Genomic DNA, 25965 nt, shown 5'->3' on the forward strand with positions numbered 1-25965 from the left:
TGTGGGGAATATATCTAAAATTGGATATTCCTTGACATTGTTTCCACTCAATCTTTCGAATTTTTGAAGAAGATTTTCCATCAAATAAAAGATAATTTTACTAAAAAAATAAAGATAAATTTACTGAAATGAAATAAATATATAAATAAAATGAAGAAGATAACTTCTTCACTCGGACATGCAAGTTTTTATATATACCCTGTACAAGTTCATGGTAAATAGACCCAAACATACATATGTATACTCACTTCATCATTAGTTCATAAAGTTGATACATAACACAAGTCAACGCAACTGAATGTACAAACTATAGGTTTTACAGTAGCAACTAGCACGGGAGAAACAGAGTTTGTTCTGCTTCAAAGTGCCTTAGCAATCGCTCTGATGGTGTCCGGGGTCGTCCTGCAGCAACCTCCGATGAAAGACGCACCAGCGTCACGCCATTTCCCAACATACGACACAAAATCTACATCTCCTACGCCATTTGATGGCTTCAAAAAAGGAAAAAAACAATGAGAAAATACTGCGACAATGAAAACGAGATGCAACTTGTTTTCGAAGGTAAGACCTAAAGCAATAAGACAAAAATTTCAAGAAAACAACCGGACTCACCATCCATTTTTTTGTGTCAGCGTCATAAGTCTCTCCGCTGTTGGGATACACAAGAATTGGTTTCGCAGTCGCCTGAAAAAAAAAATGGTGAGAGTAAAAATAGAACGTGCAGAGCAAGGCTTAGATATTATCTTTCATAAGAATCCAGAAACAATTAGGAGCCCCTTTGCTCTCTTCTTGTTTCAGAATCTATTGATCGAGCCTGAGTACTGAAGTTATACGGCATGTTGCAGCAGTAAAAGTGAATATTTAAACCATATATATACTCATCAAACTGTATGGTACAATGTATGAGATGATCAAAGGATATATAATGAATATCGATGATGAAAATTTGATAGATATAAGTAACATAAGTAATGTAATCAATTATACAGTGTCTGGTCTGTTTGTTGAGTGTGAATTCAGTAATCAGACACTCTCGTCAAGCACAACGAACGCACCACGATGAATCTTACTCTGAAACTGTCTACACTTCAGAAGTGTCTCAATCTGTGATTAAGGTACTTAATCTGCGATGAGGCAAGACAGCAAACCTTTGACAAAGACTCGGACCTTTGCCACGAGGACAGATATTGGCATACACCAGAGAACAACTAATACGAATGACGATTTATCGCAAGTAGGAAAACTTGATAGTTGATACCTTTTGAATCGACTGGATTAGTCCATGAATGTATCTTGGTGGGGTACAATTGATTCCAACTCCCACTACTTGCTCACAAGAATCAGCTATCGACGCACAATCTTGTATGGAATCGCCACCGACAACATTGATTCCATCATTAGAAGTGAAGGAAAACCATGCCGGTATGTTTATGGCCTCTTCCTCAAGAAGCTCAGAATACGCCTGCATGCATCAAATATATTACAGTACACAACTTTAATTAAAAAGATTTGCTTCCCTGCAAAAACGTGACAAATATCAACTTATTATGGCAAAACTAAAATGCAATACATCGGCTTCGAGCTTATTTGGAATGGTCTCGAATGCTATAATATCAGCCCCGGAGTTGGCCAAAACCTGGACCCTTCTTCGGTGAAAATCTTTGAAAGTTTCCAGACACACATCATCTCCATAAATCCCACTGCGAAAAACAACAAAGAAAAGCATACAAATCACTTGTCAAGATATAATATTCATTCAAGTTTCGTAACATCGCGATATTTCTAGCAGAAGTCCCGTCTTCTTAGACCGTTTGTCGGTTCCCACCAATCAATCAATGGCTCACCTATACTCCGAGCCATCAGCAAGATAGGCCCCGTAGCTCCCCACAGACGCGGCAACTAAAATGGGACGACTCTTCGGTGTCATCTCATCTTCCGAAACATCCCACGAACTTTTGATGGACCTTTCATTATATATATCTCGAGCCTCGCACGCTATTTTTACACTTCGTTCCAGTAATGCTTCGCCTTCTTCTTTGGAAAGTCCTTTAGCTTCAAAACCCTGAAGAGTAGCCTGCCTCATGGACATTAAAATAAATTATAATCTGGACTCATATTCAAAATTTTATTTATGAATTTGTATGTGACATGTTCAGTACCTGATATGAAGCAGATATAATGATATTCGCACCCGCTTCAAGGTAATCCAGGTGAACCTGTGACGGATTATAATCTATAATTTAACCTTTGACCATATGATTTGACTTGTCCCCAAGTATGTGTCCAAAAAAAAATACCATACATGTTCGAGTTTTAGCTGGTTAAGGTAATCTCTGACCATAAAATCTATTTTGGTGCAAATTTTATATTAAAATAGTGCGATTTATGCATCAAATACGACATCCATCTCCAACCATTTAATTCAAATATTACACCAAAAATAATATTCTCGAAATATTCTTTTTATTTTATATATATTAATTATTATATTTTATTTAATACAAATCTAAAAATAATTTAATCACGTAATTTATTACGTATACAAATAGTATGTGTTTTGTCACCAAGTATACCCGGATATATTCACGCTTCACGAAAACATCGATTTTGTGAGACGGTATCCGAATCATAAAAATGTATATAAATATAGTAAGTCTCTTGTGAGACGATCTCACGAATCTTTATCTGTGAGACGGGTCAACTCTACTGATATTCACAATAAAAAGTAATACTCTTAGCATAAAAAGTAATACTTTTTATGATGACCCAAATAAGAGATCCGTCTCACAAACAACGACCCGTGAGACCGTCTCACACAAATTTTTACCATATAAATATGAATCTCATATATATAAATCTAAATCCAAATACGTGAGATAGTCGTGAGACGATATACCTAAAATTCACGCTTTAGACGGGGAATTTAAAACACAGGTACGTGTCGAATAGCATGGGTTTGTTGAAATACCAACAAATTAATTTAAACAAGTTTCTATTCTACAAATAATTTGATTAATTCACGCAACTCTAAACTTTAAGCAATAGTTCTACTCCGAATATTAAATTAAGATGCAAGAAATTAATTAAGACCTTAAATCGGAAATAGATATACTAAGAAGTATTAATAAGACGAGTAGGTACAAGACGGTGTTACGAATCTTTTATTTGTGAGACGGGTCAATTTTACCGATATTCACAATAAAAGTAATACCCTTCATATAAAAAATAATATTTTTTATGGATGACCTAAATAAGATATCTGTGCCACAAAATACGATCCGTGAGATCGGCTCACACAAATTTTTGTGCAAGAAGAGAAGAAAAACCACAAACGCGTTACTTCGATCTTTCATCATCGTACATAAATGCACGAAGAAAATAGTTGAGGAAACCTCGTACAAGATTCTTGGACAAATGATTGGCCAAAATTCGCGTATTTGAAATCGATCGATGCAGTGAAAAGCATATATAAATAATATTATCGTGATATTTAATTAGAGAAAAGTAATACCCTTCTGATGAGGTGTGGTGAAGTGACAAGGCACTTGGCGCTCCACAGGGGATCATGCAGATCGGCACCGTGTCTTTCCAGCTCCGTCGCAAGGCCGCCGTCTATGACGGCGTAGCCGCCGCACTGGTCGAGGAAATTCGTCATGAAAGAGGAATGATTGCTTAATGTTTCGCTCAGTCCCATGTTCAAATTTTGTGGCTAATCTTAAGGTGGTCGGTTGCCCAGTGGGTCGTATGTTTTTTTTTTTTTTTTTTTTTTGGCTATTTTCGGTGGTGGCGCCGGCGGTGGAGGTGGTGGGATTCTTAGCGAAAACCAAAGGTGGCAGGAAATGTTTTGGGGCTTTATTTATATCGTAATACAATTCACGTGATTTTACCGATATACCCTTTGATGTCTAGTATTTTGTGATGCTGTAAATCGAAATATTTTTGCTCTTCGAATAATAATAATATCATTTTAGTCTCACTATTTTGTAAATTATTATGGCCAATTATAAAAAATCTACCGAGTAATCTTTTTAGATTAAGGGACTAAATTGTAATTGTATGCATAAGTAGAGTGTGAAAGGACATTTAAGTAAAATATTAACACAAATGGGATGGCTATAGCCTATACATGAAATTAAAGAAAAATCCGATTTGGATTGAATTTCCTCTTAAGTTTGTGAGAGTGGAGTTTCATACCATGTTCCAAATGTACCTGGCCCGATATCACGGCTAAATTAATTCTCCCTTTGAAACGAAACGCAAAAGACGCACAAGTACAACAAAAGAAGTAGCTAGACTTCTACCCCGACTTCGTTTTGCCATTGTGTTTAGCGGGAAAATATCGTATAATATTTTTTTAGATGGCATAAATCTTGCTGTTTAAAATTAAAGGTTTTCCCGAGTTTTTGAATTTCAGACACATTTATGATTTATGCAGGGAATTTTCCACGTGATTTTTTTTAATTATGCATTAATTTGATAACGGGTTGTATCTTTTATATCTGCGCTAAATGTTATTTTGCCCTTTTTTGCTACACAAACATATATATTTTTATAAAAATTGTAATTATATTGGCGGAGCAAGAATCAGATTCTACTCGGGCTAGAATTTTAAACTCTAAAATCCTTTAATATTTTAAATTGATCTACCCGGGCTAATATCAAATTTATCCAAAATTATACAAAAATTTACATATAAATTTTTTAAAATTTTTTTGGACCACCCCAGGTACTCTCCCTCCGCCTCTGATTATATAGTAGATGTGTCATGTGTTTGGTAAAAAAAAAAAAAAAGAAAGGTATACAATGAATTTGTCTATCTTGAATATAATGAAAACAAAAAACAAAAAAAATAAAGGGTATACAAAATATTATCTTTCTATTATTATAGACAAACCATTATGGAGACAATTTTAATTTTTTTATTAAATCGGCTAATCAAGAAAATTAATCAAAATAAGATACAAACGAATCAACAAATTTAATCATGAAAGTAGATTGATAAAAAAATTAAAGAAAATAATATTAAATATAAAAACCAGATTATATATTTGAGGCGTACGGGAAAAAATGTAACATTTATATTTAAGGCAAAAAACTTATGTGAGACGATATCGTGGGTCGTATTTTGTGAGACAGATATCTTATTTGGATCATCCATGAAAAAATATTACTTTTTATTGTGAATATCGGTAAGGTTGATCCGTCTATATTTTACTATCTATCATACATCAGTTTATTTTTAAAAAATAAAATTAAAAAATTCTGTACACAGGTCTATTAGCGAATTCAAATATTCATATCAGTTCTCCCAAACCAATCATTAATTACTTCCGAAGCCGCCACGAACTGTATATTAAATTAGACAAGAAATTAAATATATAAATAAAGAATTTGAGATGTACTCTCTCACAATCAAGTAGAGTCCCCAAAAATGTGCATTCCAAACGTCACTAAATCCATCACAAGACTTGATTGCTGTCTCCACAATCATTTTAGTGCGTGAATAAGTCGATCGATTTAAAAAAAAAATTGGGATTCCAAGTATATTTCTCCTCCTGCTCGGATGTAATTCTCATCGTGTTATAAGATCACATGACTCTTTCGAAACCGACATCATATGTTGATGATCAAATGACTAAAACTTGACGAATGGAAGAGAGACGTTTCACGTATAATATAAAAAATCAGTTTCCAAGTATTTGCTAGAATCATGGGCCGAGATAGTCAATAAATTGGAGAAAACATAGAACTGATATTAGATATTTCTCTTTCAAAAATACAAATTATTAATAATAAACACTGGGGGAAAAAATTCTTTATTCTTGTTGAAAAATATATTTAAAATGTGAGTATTGAATATTTGAATGTTGAATATTTGAATGTTGAAAATAAGAGTTGTAAATATTGAAAATTAGTGCGTGATGATGTAGGTAATGATGTATTTTATTTTTGGATTATTTGTAAAGATTTCATATAAATAGATCTCTCATTTGTGAAGAAAATCACAATTGAGTAGAGAGAAAAATATTATAAAGTGTGTAGTTTGGTAAATTTTGAGAGTTTGAGATTTTTACTTTTTACCATAAATTTTTACTTTTTCATAACACGTTATCAGCACGAAGCTCTAAAAGTCCTACATACTTTTCCAAGCTCCAAACAGAAGAAAAAAGAAGATGGCTTTCTCAAGGTTATTTTTAATTATTTTGGTTATCATACTCACGAGTCTTTTATTTATCGGAGAATATCCTTCTCGTGTGTTTTCTTTATTTTTACAAATACTTGTACTTGTTGTTTATCCGTTACTTTATATTGCAATAATTATTAACTAATAAAATGCATCGTAATTTTTTTTAGTACCACCATGTCAAATTTAACAAAGCTCGAATTTGTTGCGCTCGACATCACGGGAAAAAATTATATGCCATGGACTCTAGATGTAGAAATGCATCTTGAGCCATTGGGTCTAAGCGAGACCATTAAAGAAAATGGCATATGCACGTCACAAGAAAAGGCAAGAGCCATGATATTTTTGCGTCGACATCTCGACGATGGATTGAAATGTGAATATCTGACTGAAAAAAATCCCATGGCTTTGTGGAAGGGATTAAAAGAAAGATTCGAACATATAAGAGAAGTTATACTTCCGACCGCCCGGGATGAATGGAATACATTGAGATTCCAAGACTTTAAAAAAGTCAGTGATTACAATTCGGCGATGTATAGAATAATCTCGCAATTAAAATTTTGTGGACATGAGGTCACAGAATCTGAGATGCTTGAAAAAACATTTTCCACGTTTCATGCATCAAATATTACTCTACAGCAACAATATAGAGTACGTGGATTCGCGAGATATTCTGAACTCATCGCCTGTCTTCTTGTGGCGGAAAAAAAACAACGAGCTATTAATGAGAAATCATCAGTCCCGACCCACTGGATCAACAGCATTTCCAGAAGTAAATGCTGTAAGTAAAAATGAATTTAAACCTGGAAACCAAAATCAAATTCAAAGACAAGGTTTTGGTCGAGGTCGAGGTCGAGGTCGTGGACGTGGACGTGGACGTGGAATTGGCCGTGGTCGTGGTCAAGGCCGTGGTTTTGAAAATAATCGAGATAGTTATTTTTATAACTCATCTCAAAAGAACGTCCCAAACCATCCACAGAAAAGGCATCATGAGAATACAAGTGTTAATGAGAAGCACTCAAAAAGATATGAAAGTTCTTGTTACAGATGTGGTACTCCAGGACATTGGTCCAAAGTTTGTCGAGCCCCTGAGCACCTTTGTAAACTTTATAAAGAATCATTAAAGGGGAAAGAAAAGGAGACCAACTTCACTGAACGCAGTGACCGTTTGAGTGATTCAACTAATTTTGATGCTGGTGATTTTATGAATGATTTCTCTGGAAATGATCAATATGTTGGTGGGATAGAAATGAACAATATTGATGCTGCAAATTTTCTCAACGATTTCTCTGAAAATGAACAATATAATGGTAGAATATAAATGTACAATAATCTATTTTTCATGTATTCATAGAATAATGTTTTATTGTATAATTATGATTTGTGTTATATTTAAATATATATTGCAAGTAATTTATTTCATTGCATATTTTTTGAAGTTCAAATATGGAAAATGCTATGAGCAAAGCTGAAGTTTGCATACCCGATAGTGGTACAACGCACACTATCCTCCGAGATAAAAGATATTTCTTGGAACTAAAACCAACAAAAACAACGGTGAATACAATATCAGGTCCTGTAGACTTGATTAAAGGATGTGGTAAAGCACAATTTTTGTTACCTAATGGTACAAAATTTTTGATCAATGATGCTTTATATTCACCACAATCGAAAAGAAATTTGTTGAGTTTTAATGATATATATTCCCATGGGTATGATACTCAAACAATGAATGAAGGGAATGAGAAATATATGTGTCTTATCACATATAAATCAGGAAAGAAATATGTGATTGAAAAACTACCAATGCTCCCTACTGGATTGCATTATACACATATAAGTCCCATTGAATCAAACATGGTAGTTGATAATTCTTCGATATTAACCAATTGGCATGATCGATTGGGACATCCTGGTTCAACAATGATGCGAAGAATTATAGAAAATACGCATGGTCATCCACTGAAAGACCAGAAGATCTTTCAGAATAATAAGTTTCAATGTAAAGCATGTTCTCTTGGAAAACTTATTATAAGACCATCACCAGCCGAAATCCAAACTGAATCACCAATGTTTCTTGAACGTATTCAGGGTGATATTTGTGGACCAATCCATCCACCATGTGGACCATTCAGATACTTTATGGTATTGATTGATGCCTCCAGCAGATGGTCACATGTATGTTTATTATCAACTCGAAATGTTGCATTTGCAAGATTACTTGCTCAAATAATAAAATTGAGGAATCAATTTCCCGATTATACAATCAAAAAAATTAGACTTGATAATGCTGGTGAATTTACTTCCCAAACTTTCAATGATTATTGTATGTCTATGGGAATCATTGTTGAGCATCCTGTTGCTCATGTACATACACAGAATGGATTGGCTGAATCATTGATTAAACGTCTACAAATGATTGCTAGACCAATGATAATGAAAACAAAGCTCCCTATTTCTATATGGGGACATGCAATTTTACACGCTGCTTCATTAATTCGCATCAGACCAAGTGCATATCATAAATACTCCCCATTGCAGCTTGCATTTGGTAAAGAACCAGACATTTCTCATCTGAGAATTTTTGGATGTATGGTGTATGTGCCTATTGCACCACCGCAACGAAAGAAAATGGGACCTCAAAGAAAGGTTGGAATTTATATCGGTTATGATAGTCCATCAATCATTCGATATATTGAACCTCAGACAGGCGACGTGTTCACAGCACGTTTTGCTGATTGTCATTTTAATGAGGAAATCTTCCCAATGTTAGGGGGAGAACAGAAACATAACGAAAAAGAAATTACATGGTATGTATCATCATTGTTACATCTGGATCCAAGAACAAAACAATGTGAAAAAGATGTACAACAAATTGTACACTTGCAAAGAATAGCAAATCAAATACCAGATGCATTTGCAGACACAAAAGGGGTAACTAAATCATATATACATGCTGCAAATGCCCCTGCTCGAATTGAAATTCCAAAGAAACAAATGGAAGATACTCATGATGTCATTAAACGCCTGAAGCGTGGAAGGCCAGTCGGTTCCAAGGATAAAAATCCTCGAAAAAGAAAATTTATAGAGAAACACGATGATCACAAAATAAAGAATGACGTTTCTGAAGAAACACATGATGATCACAAAATAGAGAATGGTGTTCCTGAAGAAACACATGATGATGAAAATGTTCTGTCAGAACCACAAACTGACGAGAATCATTAAATCTCTATCAATTATATTAATACTGGAAAAATATGGAACCGAAAAGATATAGATGAAATTGATGATATATTTTCTTATAATGTGGCAATCGACATCATAAATGATAACGAAGATCATGAACCAAAATCTTTTGGTGAATGTAAAAATCGGCAGGATTGGATAAAATGGAAAGATGCCATCGAGGTTGAATTAAATTCGCTAAATAAACGTAATGTTTTTGGACCTATAGTCCTTACACCTGAAGGTGTAAAACCTGTTGGATACAAATGGGTTTTTATTCGAAAGCGAAATGAGAAAAATGAAATAGTAAGATATAAAGCTCGACTTGTTGCACAAGGTTTTTCTCAAAGGCCTGGAATTGATTATGAAGAAACGTATTCTCCTGTGATGGATGCAATTACGTTTCGGTATTTGATTAGCTTGGCGGTATCTGAAAATTTAGAAATGCGTCTTATGGATGTTGTTACAGCTTACTTATATGGATCACTTGATAGTAATATATATATATGAAAATCCCTGAAGGATTTAAGATGCCTGAAGCACAAAGTTCAAAACCCAGGGAATGTTATTCTGTGAAATTACAAAGATCATTATATGGGTTAAAGCAATCAGGTCGAATGTGGTATAATCGACTAAGTGATCATTTGATGAAAAAGGGATATGTAAATAATTCAATATGCCCTTGTGTTTTCATTAAGAAAACAACATCCGGATGCGTAATTATTGCTGTATATGTTGATGATTTAAACATCATTGGAACGAATAAAGAAATTCAAGAAGTTGTGTCATACTTGAAGGAAGAATTTGAAATGAAGGATCTTGGAAAAACCAAGTATTGTATGGGTTTACAAATTGAACAAAAAGAATGTGGAATGTTTGTTCACCAGACAAATTATACAGAAAAGATCCTTAAACGTTTTAATATGGATAAAGCAAATCCTTTAAGTACTCCAATGGTTGTTAGATCATTAAACATAGAAAAGGATCCATTCCGTCCATGTGAAGATGATGAAGATATTCTTGGTCCAGAAGTACCATATCTAAGTGCCATCGGTGCCCTTATGTACCTTACAAATTGTACAAGGCCTGATATATCTTTTGCCGTGAATCTGTTGGCAAGATTTAGCACATATCCAACAAAGAGACACTGGAACGGAATTAAACATATATTCCGTTATCTACGAGGAACGACAGACTTGGGATTTTTGTATTCAAAAGATGCTAATCCAAGTATAATTGGTTATGCTGATGCTGGATACTTATCTGATCCACACAAGGCACGTTCCCAAACTGGATATGTATTTACTCGTGGAGGCACTGCAATATCTTGGCGTTCTCAGAAACAAACGCTCGTAACAACTTCATCAAATCATGCCGAGATTATTGCACTACATGAAGCAAGTCGTGAATGTGTGTGGTTAAAATCAATGACCCAACATATCCAAATTTCATGCGGATTATCATCTGATGAGAAGCCTGTGATACTATATGAAGATAATGCTGCATGTGTTGCTCAAATGAAAGAAGGATACATAAAAAGCGACAGAACTAAACATATTCCTCCTAAGTTCTTCGCATTCACTAAGGAGCTAGAGAAGAATAAATATATTGATGTTCGTCACATTCAATCAAGTGAAAACTCATCAGATCTCTTCACAAAGGCACTTCCTACGTCAATATTCAGAAAGCACATATATAATATTGGGATGCGCAATCTACGAAATTTGTGAAGAATTGTTCGTGTCAACATGAGGGGAGTTTACGTGACTGCACTCTTTTTCCCTTACTATGGTTTTTATCCCAATGGGTTTTTCCTAGTAAGGTTTTTAACGAGGCAGTATAAAAACACGTAATGAAGACAATCATTATGATCATCATCACAAGGGGGAGTGTTGAAAAATATATTTAAAATGTGAGTATTGAATATTTGAATGTTGAATATTTGAATGTTGAAAATAAGAGTTGTAAATATTGAAAATTAGAGTGTGATGATGTAGGTAATGATGTATTTTATTTTTGGATTATTTGTAAAGATTTCCTATAAATAGATCTCTCATTTGTGAAGAAAATCACAATTGAGTAGAGAGAAAAATATTATAAAGTGTGTAGTTTGGTAAATTTTGAGAGTTTGAGATTTTTACTTTTTACCATAAATTTTTACTTTTTCACAACAATTCTGTGTAATTCTTGTTCAAATAGAGATTTTTTTTTATTTGACACAGAAAACCAAAATATGTAATATTTCACATTTATAGGTTTTGCTGATTCTACATACATACATTTAAATTGCAACCACTAAAATGTCTCAAGCCAACCTAATACGAGAATGTGTGAGAGCGCTGCTATGAAACACTTTTTTATATCTAGGTGAATGAAAGTACTTTGTGGTATTCGTGAAGACAAAAACTTGTGTGAAACAGTCTCACGGGTCGTATTTTCTGAGACAAATCTCTTATCTGAGTCATCCATGAAAAATTATTACTTTTTATGATGAGAGTATTACTTTTTATTGTGAATATCGGTCATGTTGACCCGTCTCACAGATAAAATTTGTGAGACCGTCTCACAAGAGATCATATTCTTTCGTGAAAGTCGGTTTCTGCAACTTCGATGATTATAATTTCTTTAGGGTTTTGGATAAGCTAATAGAGTCTCAACATCATTATCAATAAGAAAAGTTTGCTAACATGATTTTGCTTCTTTTTCTAGTTGAGTCACATTAAGACAAAATAGTGATGTTGATAATCATCAAGTTATAGCATGATTCATCGGATAATCAGTTACAAGACGACTATGACGTTAATCTTCCACTTGAGTTAAAAAAGAGAAAATTAAATCCAGTATTTGTTAAAGTAATTAATTAACTATTATTTAATAAAAACATGACATTTTAATCAACACTTGCCTACACTAGCTTTTAAACCGAACCAAATAAATTCGAGCAAAAAGACTGTCTACAACTTTTTTGGGATAACATTTATATAAGGTTTATAAACTAATATTGGTGTTATCGTTGAGAATCGATGTAACGAAAGGAACGACCTAGAAAAGTGATATCATCATATCAGTTTTGATAAAAAAAATTTCATGTTAGATTAAGGTCGTCGAGCTTTTTCGGAGGCGAACTCATTCTTGGCAGTAATTTATATTTATTTTTTGTGATTTAAAGCTGCTAACAAACTTTTCTTGTATGACACTGTTCCAGATTTTTTTTAATATCTCGTAATGCAATTATTTTGTGTGGTGCTTATTATATCTACTTTTAGAAATTTGTCCAGATAGAAAAGTGTTGTATAAGTTAATTGCATGCTTTCACTTCTCGATCAGAATTCATATCGCATCAGACTAGCTGCTTGATGAAACTCAAAATTTGTTTTGCTAAATATTTTTTCAAAAAATATATTTAAACTTTAATTTTTATTTTATTTATTAGTTGTAGTAAATATTTCTCGACTCTCCTGTAAAAGTACAGACAGGGGCGGAGGCACATGTATTTAAAGCCCGGGTGGTCCAGTTTTTTTTAAAAAAAATTATATATAAATTTAGAATAATATGATATTAGCCAAACAAATCAATTTAAAATATTAAAAAATTTTAGAATTTAAAATTCTAGCCCCAGCAGAGCCATATTTATGGCTTCGCCACTGAGTACAGAGTCAAACTTTGACATCAAATTTTTCAGATTATATGTTTTTTGGGACAATTTATGTTACGATGCAACTATTATATATTTTTCCATTTCCCATATGTGGTTGCACCCTAAACTAGGGGTGGATCTAGAATTTCGACTCTGTGGAGGCCGCTTATAAAATACAGATAAAATGTTAAAAGAGAAAAAACAAAAATTACATCGGTTATATTCAACTAAACATAAACAATATGTTTTAAAAAAAATATTTCTAACTAAAAAGAATTCGACATTCCTTAAAATTTTCAAACTCTTCAATAATAACATCTATACAAATATTTTAAGCAATTTCTCTTTAAATAAATAGCATCAATACATACGAGATAAAATTATCATTTATTTTGCTTTGAATCCTAATTTTGACGATATTCATAGTTGAGAATGGTCGTTCTGTAGTAACAATAAAAACTGGAAGAGTCAGCAGACTCATCACCTGATAGTAGAAAATGCTTTTCATAGATGATAAATTTAAAAGTAATAAAATATTAAAAAATTAAAAGTAAATCAATTATTAATTAAAAAATGAAGGAAAAAAAATCTAAGATTCGAACCTGGGTTTACACTTATAGAAACTCTTGTCTTTCCATGGAGATAAATGCTCTTTAACTTATTGTGGTGGGTCATTTCTCTATATATATATATATAAACAAAAAAATTTAAAAAAAGTGGGGGGCTTCATGGGCCCTATTGTAAATCTGCCTCTGCCCTAAACCCATCGAATTTTTCTGAAGGTTTTGTTTTGAGGATTTGACAGTGATTCGCATTGTGCGTGTGATGTTGACGCATTTTGTATGATTGTGCTTTAAAAATTATATGGATTTGAAAGTGTACTTTTACAGCAGAGCCGAGAAATATTTGCGACAACTAATAAAATTAAAACAGATTTTAAGTGTAAAAATTTTATGATACAAGGCAAAATAATAAGCGAACCAGATTTTTAGTTTCATCCCGCAGGTAGCCGGAAGAGATGTGATTTGTAAAAATGTAAAGAAATGAGGACTGATTCATAAAATCGACAAACTCTTCGCTGATATTTAGTACATCATCGCTACAAAAATCGCGAAGGAACAAATATATAATTCATTAAACGACTCGAACATACATCGACAAACTCTTCGCGGGTTGATCAACTAATATGGCAGACATCCATTCAACCCGAGCGTAGGGATGAGGAGAAAAAAAAAAAACAGAGCTAATTACGGCCCTCGAGTTGGAGCGAAGCAGAAACACTTTCCAGCCTGGTCTTCCGGTATCATTCCACCTCCTTTGCTTGTGTCGATAGCTTCCAACAGCCTTACGACCTCATCCATGTCTGGTCGTTTCTCTGGGTTCGCGTCCCAGCACTTTTTCATGATACTTACAACAGAACTGGGACAACACCGAGGAATCTCGGGCCGCAAATTCTACAAAGGTGTACATCATGTAAAATGTAAATGAGTAGCTGATCGATGAGCGAATTGTAAAGAATGATATATGCCATTCTATGGGATCCTTAACATCAGACTTTCATATTCTCTAGGCACCATCGGATAACAAAAATATTAAATTTCGACGAATCAACGACTAACATAGAACTGCCATATAACATTGAACCAGAAAGAAAGAAAGTGGGTTCGACTTTACCACATCCCTCATCCAGTTGATCCAAAAAATAGAGATATTTCAACACAAGCTGATGAAAGGTCGAAAAAGAAGGAAAAATTTCGGTTTTATATAAGTATATAACCTGTCGAACAACGGCAGAAGAAACCTCAGCGAAGCTAAGATCTGGATAAGGCAGATCACAGCAATATATTTCCCATAAGCATATACCAAAGCTGTAGACATCACATTTTCGGTTATATGGCTTCCCATCCAGTACCTATGTAAATATGAAAAAATGTATCAATTGCTATGCATATGCGAAAATGGTAACTACTGTAACGAAATTTAAATTGACTTATATGCTAACTTTTATGTTCTTGATAGCAATAATCGTCGCAATTGTCTTATGTACAATCACAAAAATGTAAAGCTTTGGTTGTGCAATCTATAATATTTTATTTACACCGCTCACACCAGCTATATTTTACGGTTCAAGACAAGCACTCGGTCTTATACCTATTTAAGTTTCTATTTATACTATATAGAGGGGGAACCTAATGTTAGGTTGAGCATTAAAAGCCTTTTCTATTTAAATGAAAAATATTCGGAGTAAAGATTTACACAGTACTGCGTCTCGAATGTATAACTCATCCATGTATACCTCAGGGGCCATATAGCCTAGGGTTCCAGTTTCACCAGTCATGTCCTTGGGGTTTTGAGCTTCAACACGAGCCACACCAAAGTCGGCAATTTTCAAGTTTCTCAGAGAATCTAATAGCATGTTTTCAGCTTTGACATCCCGATGTACGATTTTCTTCGAATGCAGATAGCTAAGCCTGAGAGCATATTCAATAATGGTAAGTATTTGCTAAAAGATTCTCGAGTTAATAATTTCAAAATTACCCTCTAGATAGGTCCAAAGCAAGTTGTATCACAATTTTAAAGGCGAGCTTCTTCTTCCGATTCTTGAATAAGTAGTTCTTCAACGTCCCTCCAGCAAGAAATTCCACCATGACACAACATGCCCTTGATGGAAAGTTGGTATTGCTCTCGGAAGGGTTTTTGGACGGGATTTTGATTTGTGAAGTCCCCATTGAAGCACCAACAAACTTAAAGGAAACATTATCATTTTTAGTAGGAAGAAATAATACATAGTATGATTGGCCTATGGCTATATGAAGATAATAGAATTGAAGAAATCGAGGTTGGAAATTTACACTGGTAACGTTCGGATGGTCAAGCTTGTGCCAAACAGCGACCTCTTGTTTAAACGATGCACGAAGAGCGGCAGTTTCGGCAGCTGTGGCCATGCCATCCTCTCCCCAGTCCAGCAACTTCACTGTAAAAGCATGAGTAATAAAAGGTCCGCGAATTAATCAGAGGTCCGATACGATTTTTCAAGGCAGGGTCAGGTTAAAAACAGTGCACTTACCGTGAGTTTAAACTGTATAATAGCAAAATGTCTTTACAAACTAGAATTCAACCATAAGAAATAATCGGAAGGTAACATCTTTTCGATACAATAATTAATAATAGATATGGTTAGTGCCACAAACATTAATAATGTTTATAGAAACCATTATTGATTTAGCATCAATAATCTAGGAATACAATCAAATACAAGCATACAATAAAACAGGTAAAACCAACAATTTAATGTCATGAATGACCCCTTCATAGAAACAAACAAAAAAAGAATACCATGAAACATAAATTATTAAAATGAAATACTTGGTGGAATTACCTGCAACATCCTGGTTATCATAAGTACCCCGATAAACCGTTCCATACGTCCCCTGAGCCACTAGATATCGAATTTCCAACTTCGACGGATCGATTTCCCACACCTCCTTAGGTTTCTGGCTTCCCTTGGCCTCAATGTCCCGTGACCAAGCCCGGCTTAAATGCTTCTCAAGCTGCACATCCAAGCTTTTAAGATCGATTTCATCCGCCCGAAAAATCATATCTTTGCTACTACTTAAGCTACCTGAGCCCTTGTCGCCTAAGGCGCCCTTCAATTTTTCAGCTTTTGGCACCTCCCCAACACATTTATTTTTTATTTCATCCATGATTCGACAAAATTGAGGAATCTATCTGCCCCAATTCACAGAAAATCTCAATCTTGATTGTCTGATATTCAATCAAGAACTTGGCTAAAACAAGCAACCCTATGTGATCAAATCCAAGGAAAAAAATCAGTAGAGTTGTCGAGTTTTAAAAGAATCTGTCTTCTTTAAAAAAGACCAAATATTTATTTCAGGAAGTAAAATACTTGCCAAGATTGATAAGAATTCATCTTTTATTTAGCAAAGATCGAATATATTTCAACGGCACAATTAGAACAAAGATTGAAAAAAAAAATACACACAAAAATCAAACAATACCGTAGATTCAATCTTCCAGCACTACTAAAAATGGGTAAAAATATCAAAATAATCTCAAAAGTGCTATGTAGACTGTAGTTTTCCTGACAAGAACTTTAAACAAGAAAGTCAATCACAATTACTAATCATATCTAAAAAAGAAAAGGGCACAATAATTGAAAAGTGCAAAAAAAACAGATTTGACCTTTCAAAAATTAAAAGAACCAAAAAAAACCCATGACCAAGCATTCTAGCCATAGAAAGACCCACCCGAAAACTTACCTCTAAACTCCAAAAGTAAACCCCAAGAAAACGACCCATTTCATTTTCCAACTTACATGATTGAAAAAGGAAATACTTTTTCAAGAAACAGAATTCGAACTGCCCAAAAACCCAATTTCGAAAGATTAGAAAAAAAGAAGTATCCAGAGACGAAAAAGTTGACCAAACCTTTGAATATCTTTCTGCAAATTCAACGGGAAAATCAAGAAATGGAACTCCTGCTCGATATAAACAGATCAGAGAGATGTGAATGGAATAATTTGTGGAGAAGAGAAGCTGAGACAAAAGGGGGATTGAGAGGAATTTCGCGGGGCATGCCTTATATAATTTACTTTTAATTTTTCCTTATTTAACGCAAAATATTGAATGTACTTGTAATAATTGGACAAATCCAAGAACGAATGTACCGTTCCGTGCATGTCCGTCCAACCACATTACCTCGAGACTAAGTCCATAAATCCGGTGGACGAAAATACCCTCCATTTGAATTGGTCATATATGTGATCTTGTAAAGGGATTGTGGAAGTTCAGCCTGTTTTGGTTTACAATGATGAACGTAATACCGTACAGTTTTTCTTTTTGAAAATTTATACCATATCAATTTGATTTAACGTATAACTTCAATTTAATCTTGAATAGGTCTCTTGTGAGACGGTCTCACAAATCTTTAGCTATGAGACAGATCAATCCTACCGATATTCACAATAAAAAGTAATACTCTTAGTTTAGTATTAATACTTTTTCATGAATGACCCAAATAAGAGATCTGTCTCACAAAATACGACATGTGAGGCCGTCTCACACAAGTTTTTGCATTTAATTTTTTGTCAAACTTAATCCCATGATATTTCAATGTTTTTTGTTGAAAGTGAATTTAGAAAAAAAATGATATAAACGATTTTCTCGTATATATTATATTATAGTAATTAACCAAACGAATATTTTTTGTTGAGAATATTTTTTATAATTGTTTTGATTTATATTCAAATTATATTAATATCATAATTGTAAAAAATAACGACGGAGTTTTACTATAATTTGAATTTGTACAATTAAATGAGAGTCGTTTTATGATTGTAAAACTTTAACGACGGGATAAATTGTAATATAAAATGATGAAATTTAAAAAAAAAAATGAAATAAAGATATCATTTTTTGTTTCTAGTATATAGATTGTTAATAGTATTCTAAAAGATATAATGCGAGTAAATTGACGTGAATTTATCAAATAATAGGACCATAATAATTGAATAACGAGTAGGTCTATTGTGAGATGGTCTCACGAATCTTTATTTGTGAGAAGTGTCAACCTTACCGATATTTACGATAAAAAGTAATATTTTTTCATGAAAGATCCAAATAAGAGATTCGTCTCACAAAATACGATCCGTGAGACCGTCTCACACAAGTTTTTATCTTAAATAATAAATCAAGGTTTTGACTTTGTACTTTCTAGAGATGCTCCTTAATTTAAATAATTTCATTTTTAAAGTATATTTAAACAAAAAAAATCAGGAACCGTCGGTTGGAATGGAGATGAATATTTCGGTGGTATCGATTTTGGTGAAATTAATTAGCATTGTCTTCTAAAATAAAAAAAAAATTAAAAAATTTAATAACAAATAATTAAATTTTCATCAAGGACAAAATAGGTTTCCACGTCCGTTTTTTTTAAAAAAATATAAAAGAGGAACAACGAGAAAGTTATGCGTAAGCCGGACGCCTGCATACACTTACGTGTAATAATATAATTAAAAACAATAAGTTTCGTCACCAACAATAATAATATAAATTATTTTAATAGTTTAGTTTAATTAACTGCCTCTATATATTGACACTGACCTTCAGGAAATAAAATATTAACATCTCAGGTCAATTTTATTGAGAGATTTTTCTTGATGAAAATGGGAAATGGTGCTCAAAAGAAAATGATATATAAGATATTTTTTCTGAAATACTATGCTCAATTTTTCACCTCATCTAATTCGTCTGATGTGTAGATTGAAGCCACAATTTCCAACATATGTCCGTCCAGTTGTGGATGACACTATGAATTCCATATTTTGTACGTATACCGAGTGTTAACGTTGATAATTGTACCTAACTCAGCACAAAAAATTAGATCAAGAGGGAGGATTGTTCAAGTCTATATATGAATTTTCAGGGATTTTATCTACCGATGTATGACAACTAACTAACATACTTTCCACGCTCAGGAATAAACATCTAGAGCGTGAAGGTTACAAATGACTCAATTATAAGCAGAACCGATGATCCAACTGTGGGAAAAGATGTTACATCGACAATTCTAAAAATTCTGAATGATCTTGTTGATTGATCTGAATGGAATTCAATTGTCATTGTCCTTATTCCTAAAGTGTTGGAGATCTCAACCCCAAAAGATTTTCACCTTATCAGTCTTTGCAACACGTGCTACAAGATTATATCACGTACAATCACAAATAGACTAAGACCAGTCTTGTCCATATCTATTGATCAATATCAGAGTGTCTTTGTTCCGAGACATCTTATTACAGACAATGTGATTAGGCTTCTTTCGTGAGATTGATATTAAATTGTATACCCTCGGTTTCTTACTCTTTTCAAGTTAGTAATTGATGCAGGTAAAATAAGCGTATAGCATAGACTGGGGACATAAGATACGCCTGATCGGTAAATTGACCCACCTAGGCTGGTAAACGATCTCACCTAGCTGGTAAAAAAATCCACGTAGACAGTATACAGTTAACCTTGCGGGGAGTCACCTGCGTCACGAACAGTCGTCAGGAGGGTGCCGGGAAACCGACATTCAGACGTTCAAGTCAGCAAGCAGTCCGAAGAAAATCCCTTAAAACTAAAGAGCTTGAGAAAAAATTAGAAATCATACCTTGAATTGTATAGAAGTTCATCTGTTTATAGATTTTTAGGAGTATCTAATAGGCTTGAGCTTTAGCAAGCACAATCCAAATTATGGGGCCTCGATAGTGTTAAAACTCAACAAATAACTACTTTGAATTAGGATTATTAAATTAGGACTTATTCTAATTAATACAAGTATTAATCCAACAAATAATTAATCGAGTTGGATTAAATAATTAGATTGGGCTTGTACCCATCATAGGCCCCCCCTCTCGTATTTGAACGAAATGAGATGGCTTCTCCTCTGTGTGTTTTTTATGTCCTTGTTTGGGTTTTGAATTGGTGTCTAGCGGAATGAGGGAGACGGCGGAATCGCTCAATTTCATCTGCTGATGTGGTGCATTTCTGGTGACATGTCAGATACAGAGATGAGTCGTTCACTGCTGGAAAGAGGGATAATTGTTTTTGTTCGGTCGAAAGGGCGGTGGATCATCGACGTTTATTGTGGCTGGATTCGGAGGCAGCACTGTGAAAATCTTATTGTTCATGGCAGCGAAGATAGTGGTGATGGACATTCTACATTCTTCGGTGACCCTGACTGTGGTTATGGAGTTGTGTGCTTTGAATGTCAAATTAGGATCCATTTTTTTTAAAGAAATTTAACCAAGATGCTTAGTTTACCCCTTATCAGTTATATTAAAATTTCATATTTATTGAATATATATATATATATATATATTCTATTTAAATAAATTTAAATAAATAGAATATATATATATTTAAATTTATTTAAATAGAATATATATATATATATTTAAATAAATAGAATAATAAATTATATCTTTTTATTTAGTTAAACTTTTATTTATGCATACGTTTTAAATTTTTCATGATGTATTTATAAAAAATATTCAAATAAATAGTAATTATGATCAAAATTAATTTTTTAATTGTTAAAAAATTTCACTTAATCTAAAGAAAATTTGAGTTAAAAAAACACGTTTGAATTGAAAATTCGTTTAAAAAAATTTACAAATTAAAAAATATCTAATTTTATCAATTTAGGTATTTAAAAAAATTAAATACTTTTTTGTGCATACTTTGCAAATTTCTCATTTTGTATTTTGAAAAACATTCAAATAAATAGAAATTTATAACAAATAAATATTTTAGTTAACTGAAAAATTTCATTGAATCTAACAAAAAGTTCAAGTGAAAAAATTTGGTTGACTTGAAAATTACACATCGAAATAAGTAATAATTCTGATTAAAAAAATGTTATAATTTGTCAAAAGCCCAGTGGACTAAGTTTGGACCTAAAATTGGGCCTCATTAGAAATAATTTTTTAGAAGGCCCAAAATGTGTGTCATACTTGCTCCTTTCGTGCTTTAGCAAGTGACTTTTTATTAAACATCATAATTTATAAACTGAACGCTTGTCAATTTACTAAACAGATTGAAAACAATACAAATTTAATTGATTCAACTATATAACAGTTCAAGTATCATGATTCGATCATTCTTCTAACATAAACAATTATTACAATCTGCATAGGAGCATATAAATTTGACGTGTTCTTATGTGGTGATTGACGATAAGTCGATAACTAATTGCATTATAAATTAAAATTAAGGTATCTGCGTCGAACGTTGATAAATCAGTGAAAGTGTTTTAAAATAAATTGTTTTAGGTCTCGATTTCTGATTCCACCACGGGTACTTACTATATGAGAAATCACGATGATAATCTGGCTTCAATGAATTTAACTTTTGTCTAATTATAATTGTTATTGGTGCAATTCTAAATTATATACCTGCTCATTTGACAAATGGGAAAGTCTAGCAGACAATATTTGGTGACTAAATTTAGACTTTCACACTCACATATTAATGTATAATTTGTCACCAGTTCCAAAAAAACAAGAAGTAAATAATGTCTGAAGAATCCCACTTTCCCAGCCCAAGTGTATATAATAATATTGGGATTAAGGAAATTTTAGTCCAATGTTAAATTGAAAGATAGAAAATAATATAATCCCATCTAATTTGCTGTCCAACTAATTTCCATTGCAATAATCGTTGGCTAATTATGATTTAGCTTGAAAACTAGGCGGAGTTGGGGGTTAATTATTCAAAACCATAGACTTCCCCTTTTTTCAATAATAATTGAGTTCTAACTATAATTTTACAATTACCCAAAACAATAATTATAACAAAAATAATATGGGTAGATGGCGGGTAGAATAGATCCACAGTTGGAGTCAAAATTTATATTTTTTGGCATAAAAATAATAATGTCTTCATAGGTCGGGTCAAGTTAGATATACGTCTAACAAAATTTTCATGTGAGACGGTTTTATAAATTTTTTTTTTTTGTTAAACAATATATATAGGTTTCATAAAGAGTTCAAACATCACTCAATATTCATTTTCGAGTAGGTCTCTTGTGAAACAGTCTCACGAATCTTTATCTGTGAGACGGGTCAACCCTACTGATATTCACAACAAAAGTAATACTCTTAGCATAAAAATTAATATTTTTTCATGGATGATCCAAATAAGATATCTATATCACAAAATACGACTCATGAGACCGTTTTACACAAATTTTTGTCTTTATTTTCAGTCCGATCTGTTTTCGACCCACTTAGGATACTGCATTTTTTTAACCTTTTATTCATGTAAGGATTTTTTTAAATAAAAAATGGCATACAATTTAGGGATTTTGGCTTAATTTCGCATGGAACAACCAAATTCCGACAAAAACCCATCTTCCCAGTATAGTAACACTGGGAAAATATTAAATAAAAGTGGCCGTTTATGCATTGGACTGGATACGACATCAACGTCCAGAAATTATTTATGTAAATGATAAAATAATAAAAACCAACAAATATTTTGTCTATTACAGCTTGTACTTGTATATAGTCAACTTTATTGATATTTTTTAAGAAGAATCTAATATCCACCCAGTGTCTTTGCAGGATGGGGACATTTTATGATGCATGAAAACTTTTGTTAAACAGTCTCACGTATCAATTTTGTGATATATATATCCTATTTAGATCACTAATAAAAAAGTATTATTTTTTATACTAAACATATTACTTATTATTGTAAATATGAACATGATTGACTTATCTCACGAATAAAGAGATGTAAGACAGTCTAACAAGATATATGATGTTTTCATTGAGAAATCAGATAGTGATCTTTATCATGAAATAATCTCACATCTTAACTTTAATTTAGTAAACTCCTTTTATTCATGTATCATTTTATAAGTAACAAATATTTATGTTTTTGTTATCATCCAAAAACCTATCGGAGCAGTTGAATCGATCAATTTCACCTTTTTCCTAGTGTCCTTGTATTCAAGGATATTATCAATATTTTTAAGAGTATAATAATTTTCTTTGCTAGCAAATTAATCTAACGTGATACTTGAAATATTGTACGGTTTAAAATATTAGATTCGCATCATTAATGTCAGTTATAGTTTTTGATAAAACGATTTTAGATGTTCTCATATATTTTATAACTTCATATGACGACGTCGATTTAATGTGTCGAATTGATATCGAGTAATTATTAATAATTATGAAATAGTGATTTAAGAGATGGGAGGAGGAAGCTGGACATGATGATTGTCACATGGGAGAACCACTCTTTCGCATGGATGGACATTATCATGGCGCATGAAAATGTTGCAAGAAAATGTGGGAAATTGGATATTGTACATTAATTAATTTATATTAGTCATAATTATTATACTGTATATGAGTAGGTCTCTTGTGAGACGGTCTCACTAATCTTTATCTGTGAGACGGGTTAACCCTAACGATATTCACAATAAAAAATAATACTCTTAGGATAAAAAGTAATATTTTTACATGGATGACCCAAATAAGAGATCTGTCTCACAAAATATGACATGTGAGATCGTTTCACATGAATTTTTGCTACAAATGGAGTATGTGAAAGTGAGGGTGAAAGTGTCACGTGACAGAAGAGCATAGTCATCCAAAAAATAAAGGTACCATCTTGAGTTTGAAGAATTTGACTAAGTAGAAAAAGGTAAAGGAAAAACCAGAAGTTGGTACTTCCGTTGGTGGATACTGTCCATCTGCCTTTTTCTTGCATTTGTTAATTTTGTTTGACATAATATTAAATTTTTTTTGCAGGTCACATAATATTAAAAAAATATGTTAGTTAAATAAAATAATTGGATTTTTTTAATACCTAAAATCAATGAAATTTACTAATTTTTATCAACCGTACCAAATATACATAGAAGAGAGACATGGTGTTCCTGAGTGGGCGTCCGAGTTAGTGATTATGTGAACACTTGACAATAGTCAGAAGTTCGATTCTTTACCAACATTTTTTCAGTGAGCCTGTCGCACATGGTTTCCTAGTTTACATAGATAATTTGATTTGCAATCTCCTGCGTAAGCTCGAAGATTGCCCTATTGCACACTGAATTGTAGTGGCTGCAGATTCTATCGTCTTTAAAAAAAAGACGTGGTAAAATTAATATGTGACAAAAGGTTAGTTTTATATAATATTAGTACAAATAAAATGTAAAAAAACTAATCAACCAAATCGTTAAAAATCCATAATAATTGATGAGAAAAAAGATGTGGTGTGACAATTTATTATATTTCACGAGAATTCGTTGTTAACATTTAAAGAAACTCTCAAATATGAACAAACAATTAGGTGTGGAGAGGGACCATAGCTAGAGATGGACCACCAAATGCGGGCCGGGCTATGACCCACCTTTTAAATTCGGTGGGAGGCGCGCCATAACATTAATGCAGTAGTCGTCGGATCCTATCGGGTCATCCATAAAATAAAATAAGATTATTTTTAACTTTTACCTATTTAATAATTAAATTAATTTTTATATATTTATTATCAGTGAACAATACAAAAAAAAAAAAGTAAAACTCCATTAGATTAAATGGAGTTATTTTTTTTTACAAAAACACCTACAATTAAAAAATCAATAATTTGTAAGAAACTCAATAGCTAAAAACGAAGTAATATATATGTCAAATATAGTTAAAAATACCATTTTTCGGTATAAAAATTCACAAATAAACGAAAGAAAAAGCATATCACGTGACATAAGATAATTTTATTTTATCAAGTCATTAGCGTAAAAGATGTCGCCTTGTATAACCATTGAATCACCATGTGATTTTTTTGACAGTAGGTAACAAACTCTCTATTGACAATGCAAGCAGTCACTTCCGACCGAGAGAACCATGGCTACACTGGAGCTTGTGCAGCATAGATTATGCCCATGCTGAAGCAGTAAGTGGTTTTAGAGATTGTACATGTTCGTAGAGACGCTAATAGAGTAGCTCATAAAATTGCTTATTTTGCTTATTCATCCCCTTCATCATTTATTTGGATGAATGACGAGTTTCTTTCTTAGTTGGATAGGCTTGTAATTGATTACCTAAAGTAATAAAAATGCAAACTTTCCCATAAAAAAATAATTAAATAATAGGATTTGGTAACGTAGAAACATTTTTATTCAAAACCCATAATCATATTCACCTAACGAACAATGTGATATAATAAGATTTTAAAAATCTCTAATCGACCAAAATTCGGAGCACTATTACATTAATTACCAAAGAAAACTGTTTCATCGTATAATTGGTGGCAATTATTAGTGAAATTAAGGCATTTAAGCAAGATTTATTATTATAATTGTAATTATAATTCAAATAGAAATATTGACTCGGTAATAATATAATTCA

At 32.7% G+C, this 25965-nt stretch overlaps 2 protein-coding genes across 3 annotated transcripts; both read right to left on the reverse strand.

The window, feature by feature from the left end:
* Positions 1 to 200: 200 nt before the first annotated feature.
* On the reverse strand, positions 201 to 3839 carry LOC142543438 (homocysteine S-methyltransferase 2-like). Its single transcript, XM_075650691.1, has 7 exons — positions 3512 to 3839; positions 2160 to 2216; positions 1845 to 2074; positions 1571 to 1700; positions 1259 to 1462; positions 613 to 684; positions 201 to 491 (listed from the first exon to the last, which is right to left on the reverse strand). Exons 1-7 carry the CDS (start codon positions 3692 to 3694, stop codon positions 360 to 362), a joined length of 1008 nt encoding a protein of 335 aa, XP_075506806.1. The 5' UTR covers positions 3695 to 3839; the 3' UTR covers positions 201 to 359.
* Positions 3840 to 14073: 10234 nt separating this feature from the next.
* On the reverse strand, positions 14074 to 17697 carry LOC142543439 (serine/threonine-protein kinase 52-like). Of its 2 annotated transcripts, none has more exons than XM_075650692.1 (7): positions 17498 to 17697; positions 16429 to 16852; positions 15902 to 16023; positions 15588 to 15793; positions 15346 to 15520; positions 14827 to 14961; positions 14074 to 14503 (listed from the first exon to the last, which is right to left on the reverse strand). In XM_075650692.1, the coding sequence occupies exons 2-7, from the start codon at positions 16751 to 16753 to the stop codon at positions 14297 to 14299; spliced, it is 1170 nt and encodes a 389-aa protein (XP_075506807.1). In that variant the 5' UTR covers positions 16754 to 16852; positions 17498 to 17697; the 3' UTR covers positions 14074 to 14296. The 2 variants fall into 2 exon arrangements, with proteins under 2 accessions (XP_075506807.1, XP_075506808.1); XM_075650693.1 differs by lacking the exon at positions 17498 to 17697 and adding an exon at positions 17069 to 17245.
* Positions 17698 to 25965: the final 8268 nt, after the last annotated feature.

The sequence above is a fragment of the Primulina tabacum genome, chromosome 4, assembly GCF_025594145.1.
Source record: "Primulina tabacum isolate GXHZ01 chromosome 4, ASM2559414v2, whole genome shotgun sequence".
NCBI classification, from domain to species: Eukaryota; Viridiplantae; Streptophyta; class Magnoliopsida; order Lamiales; family Gesneriaceae; genus Primulina; species Primulina tabacum.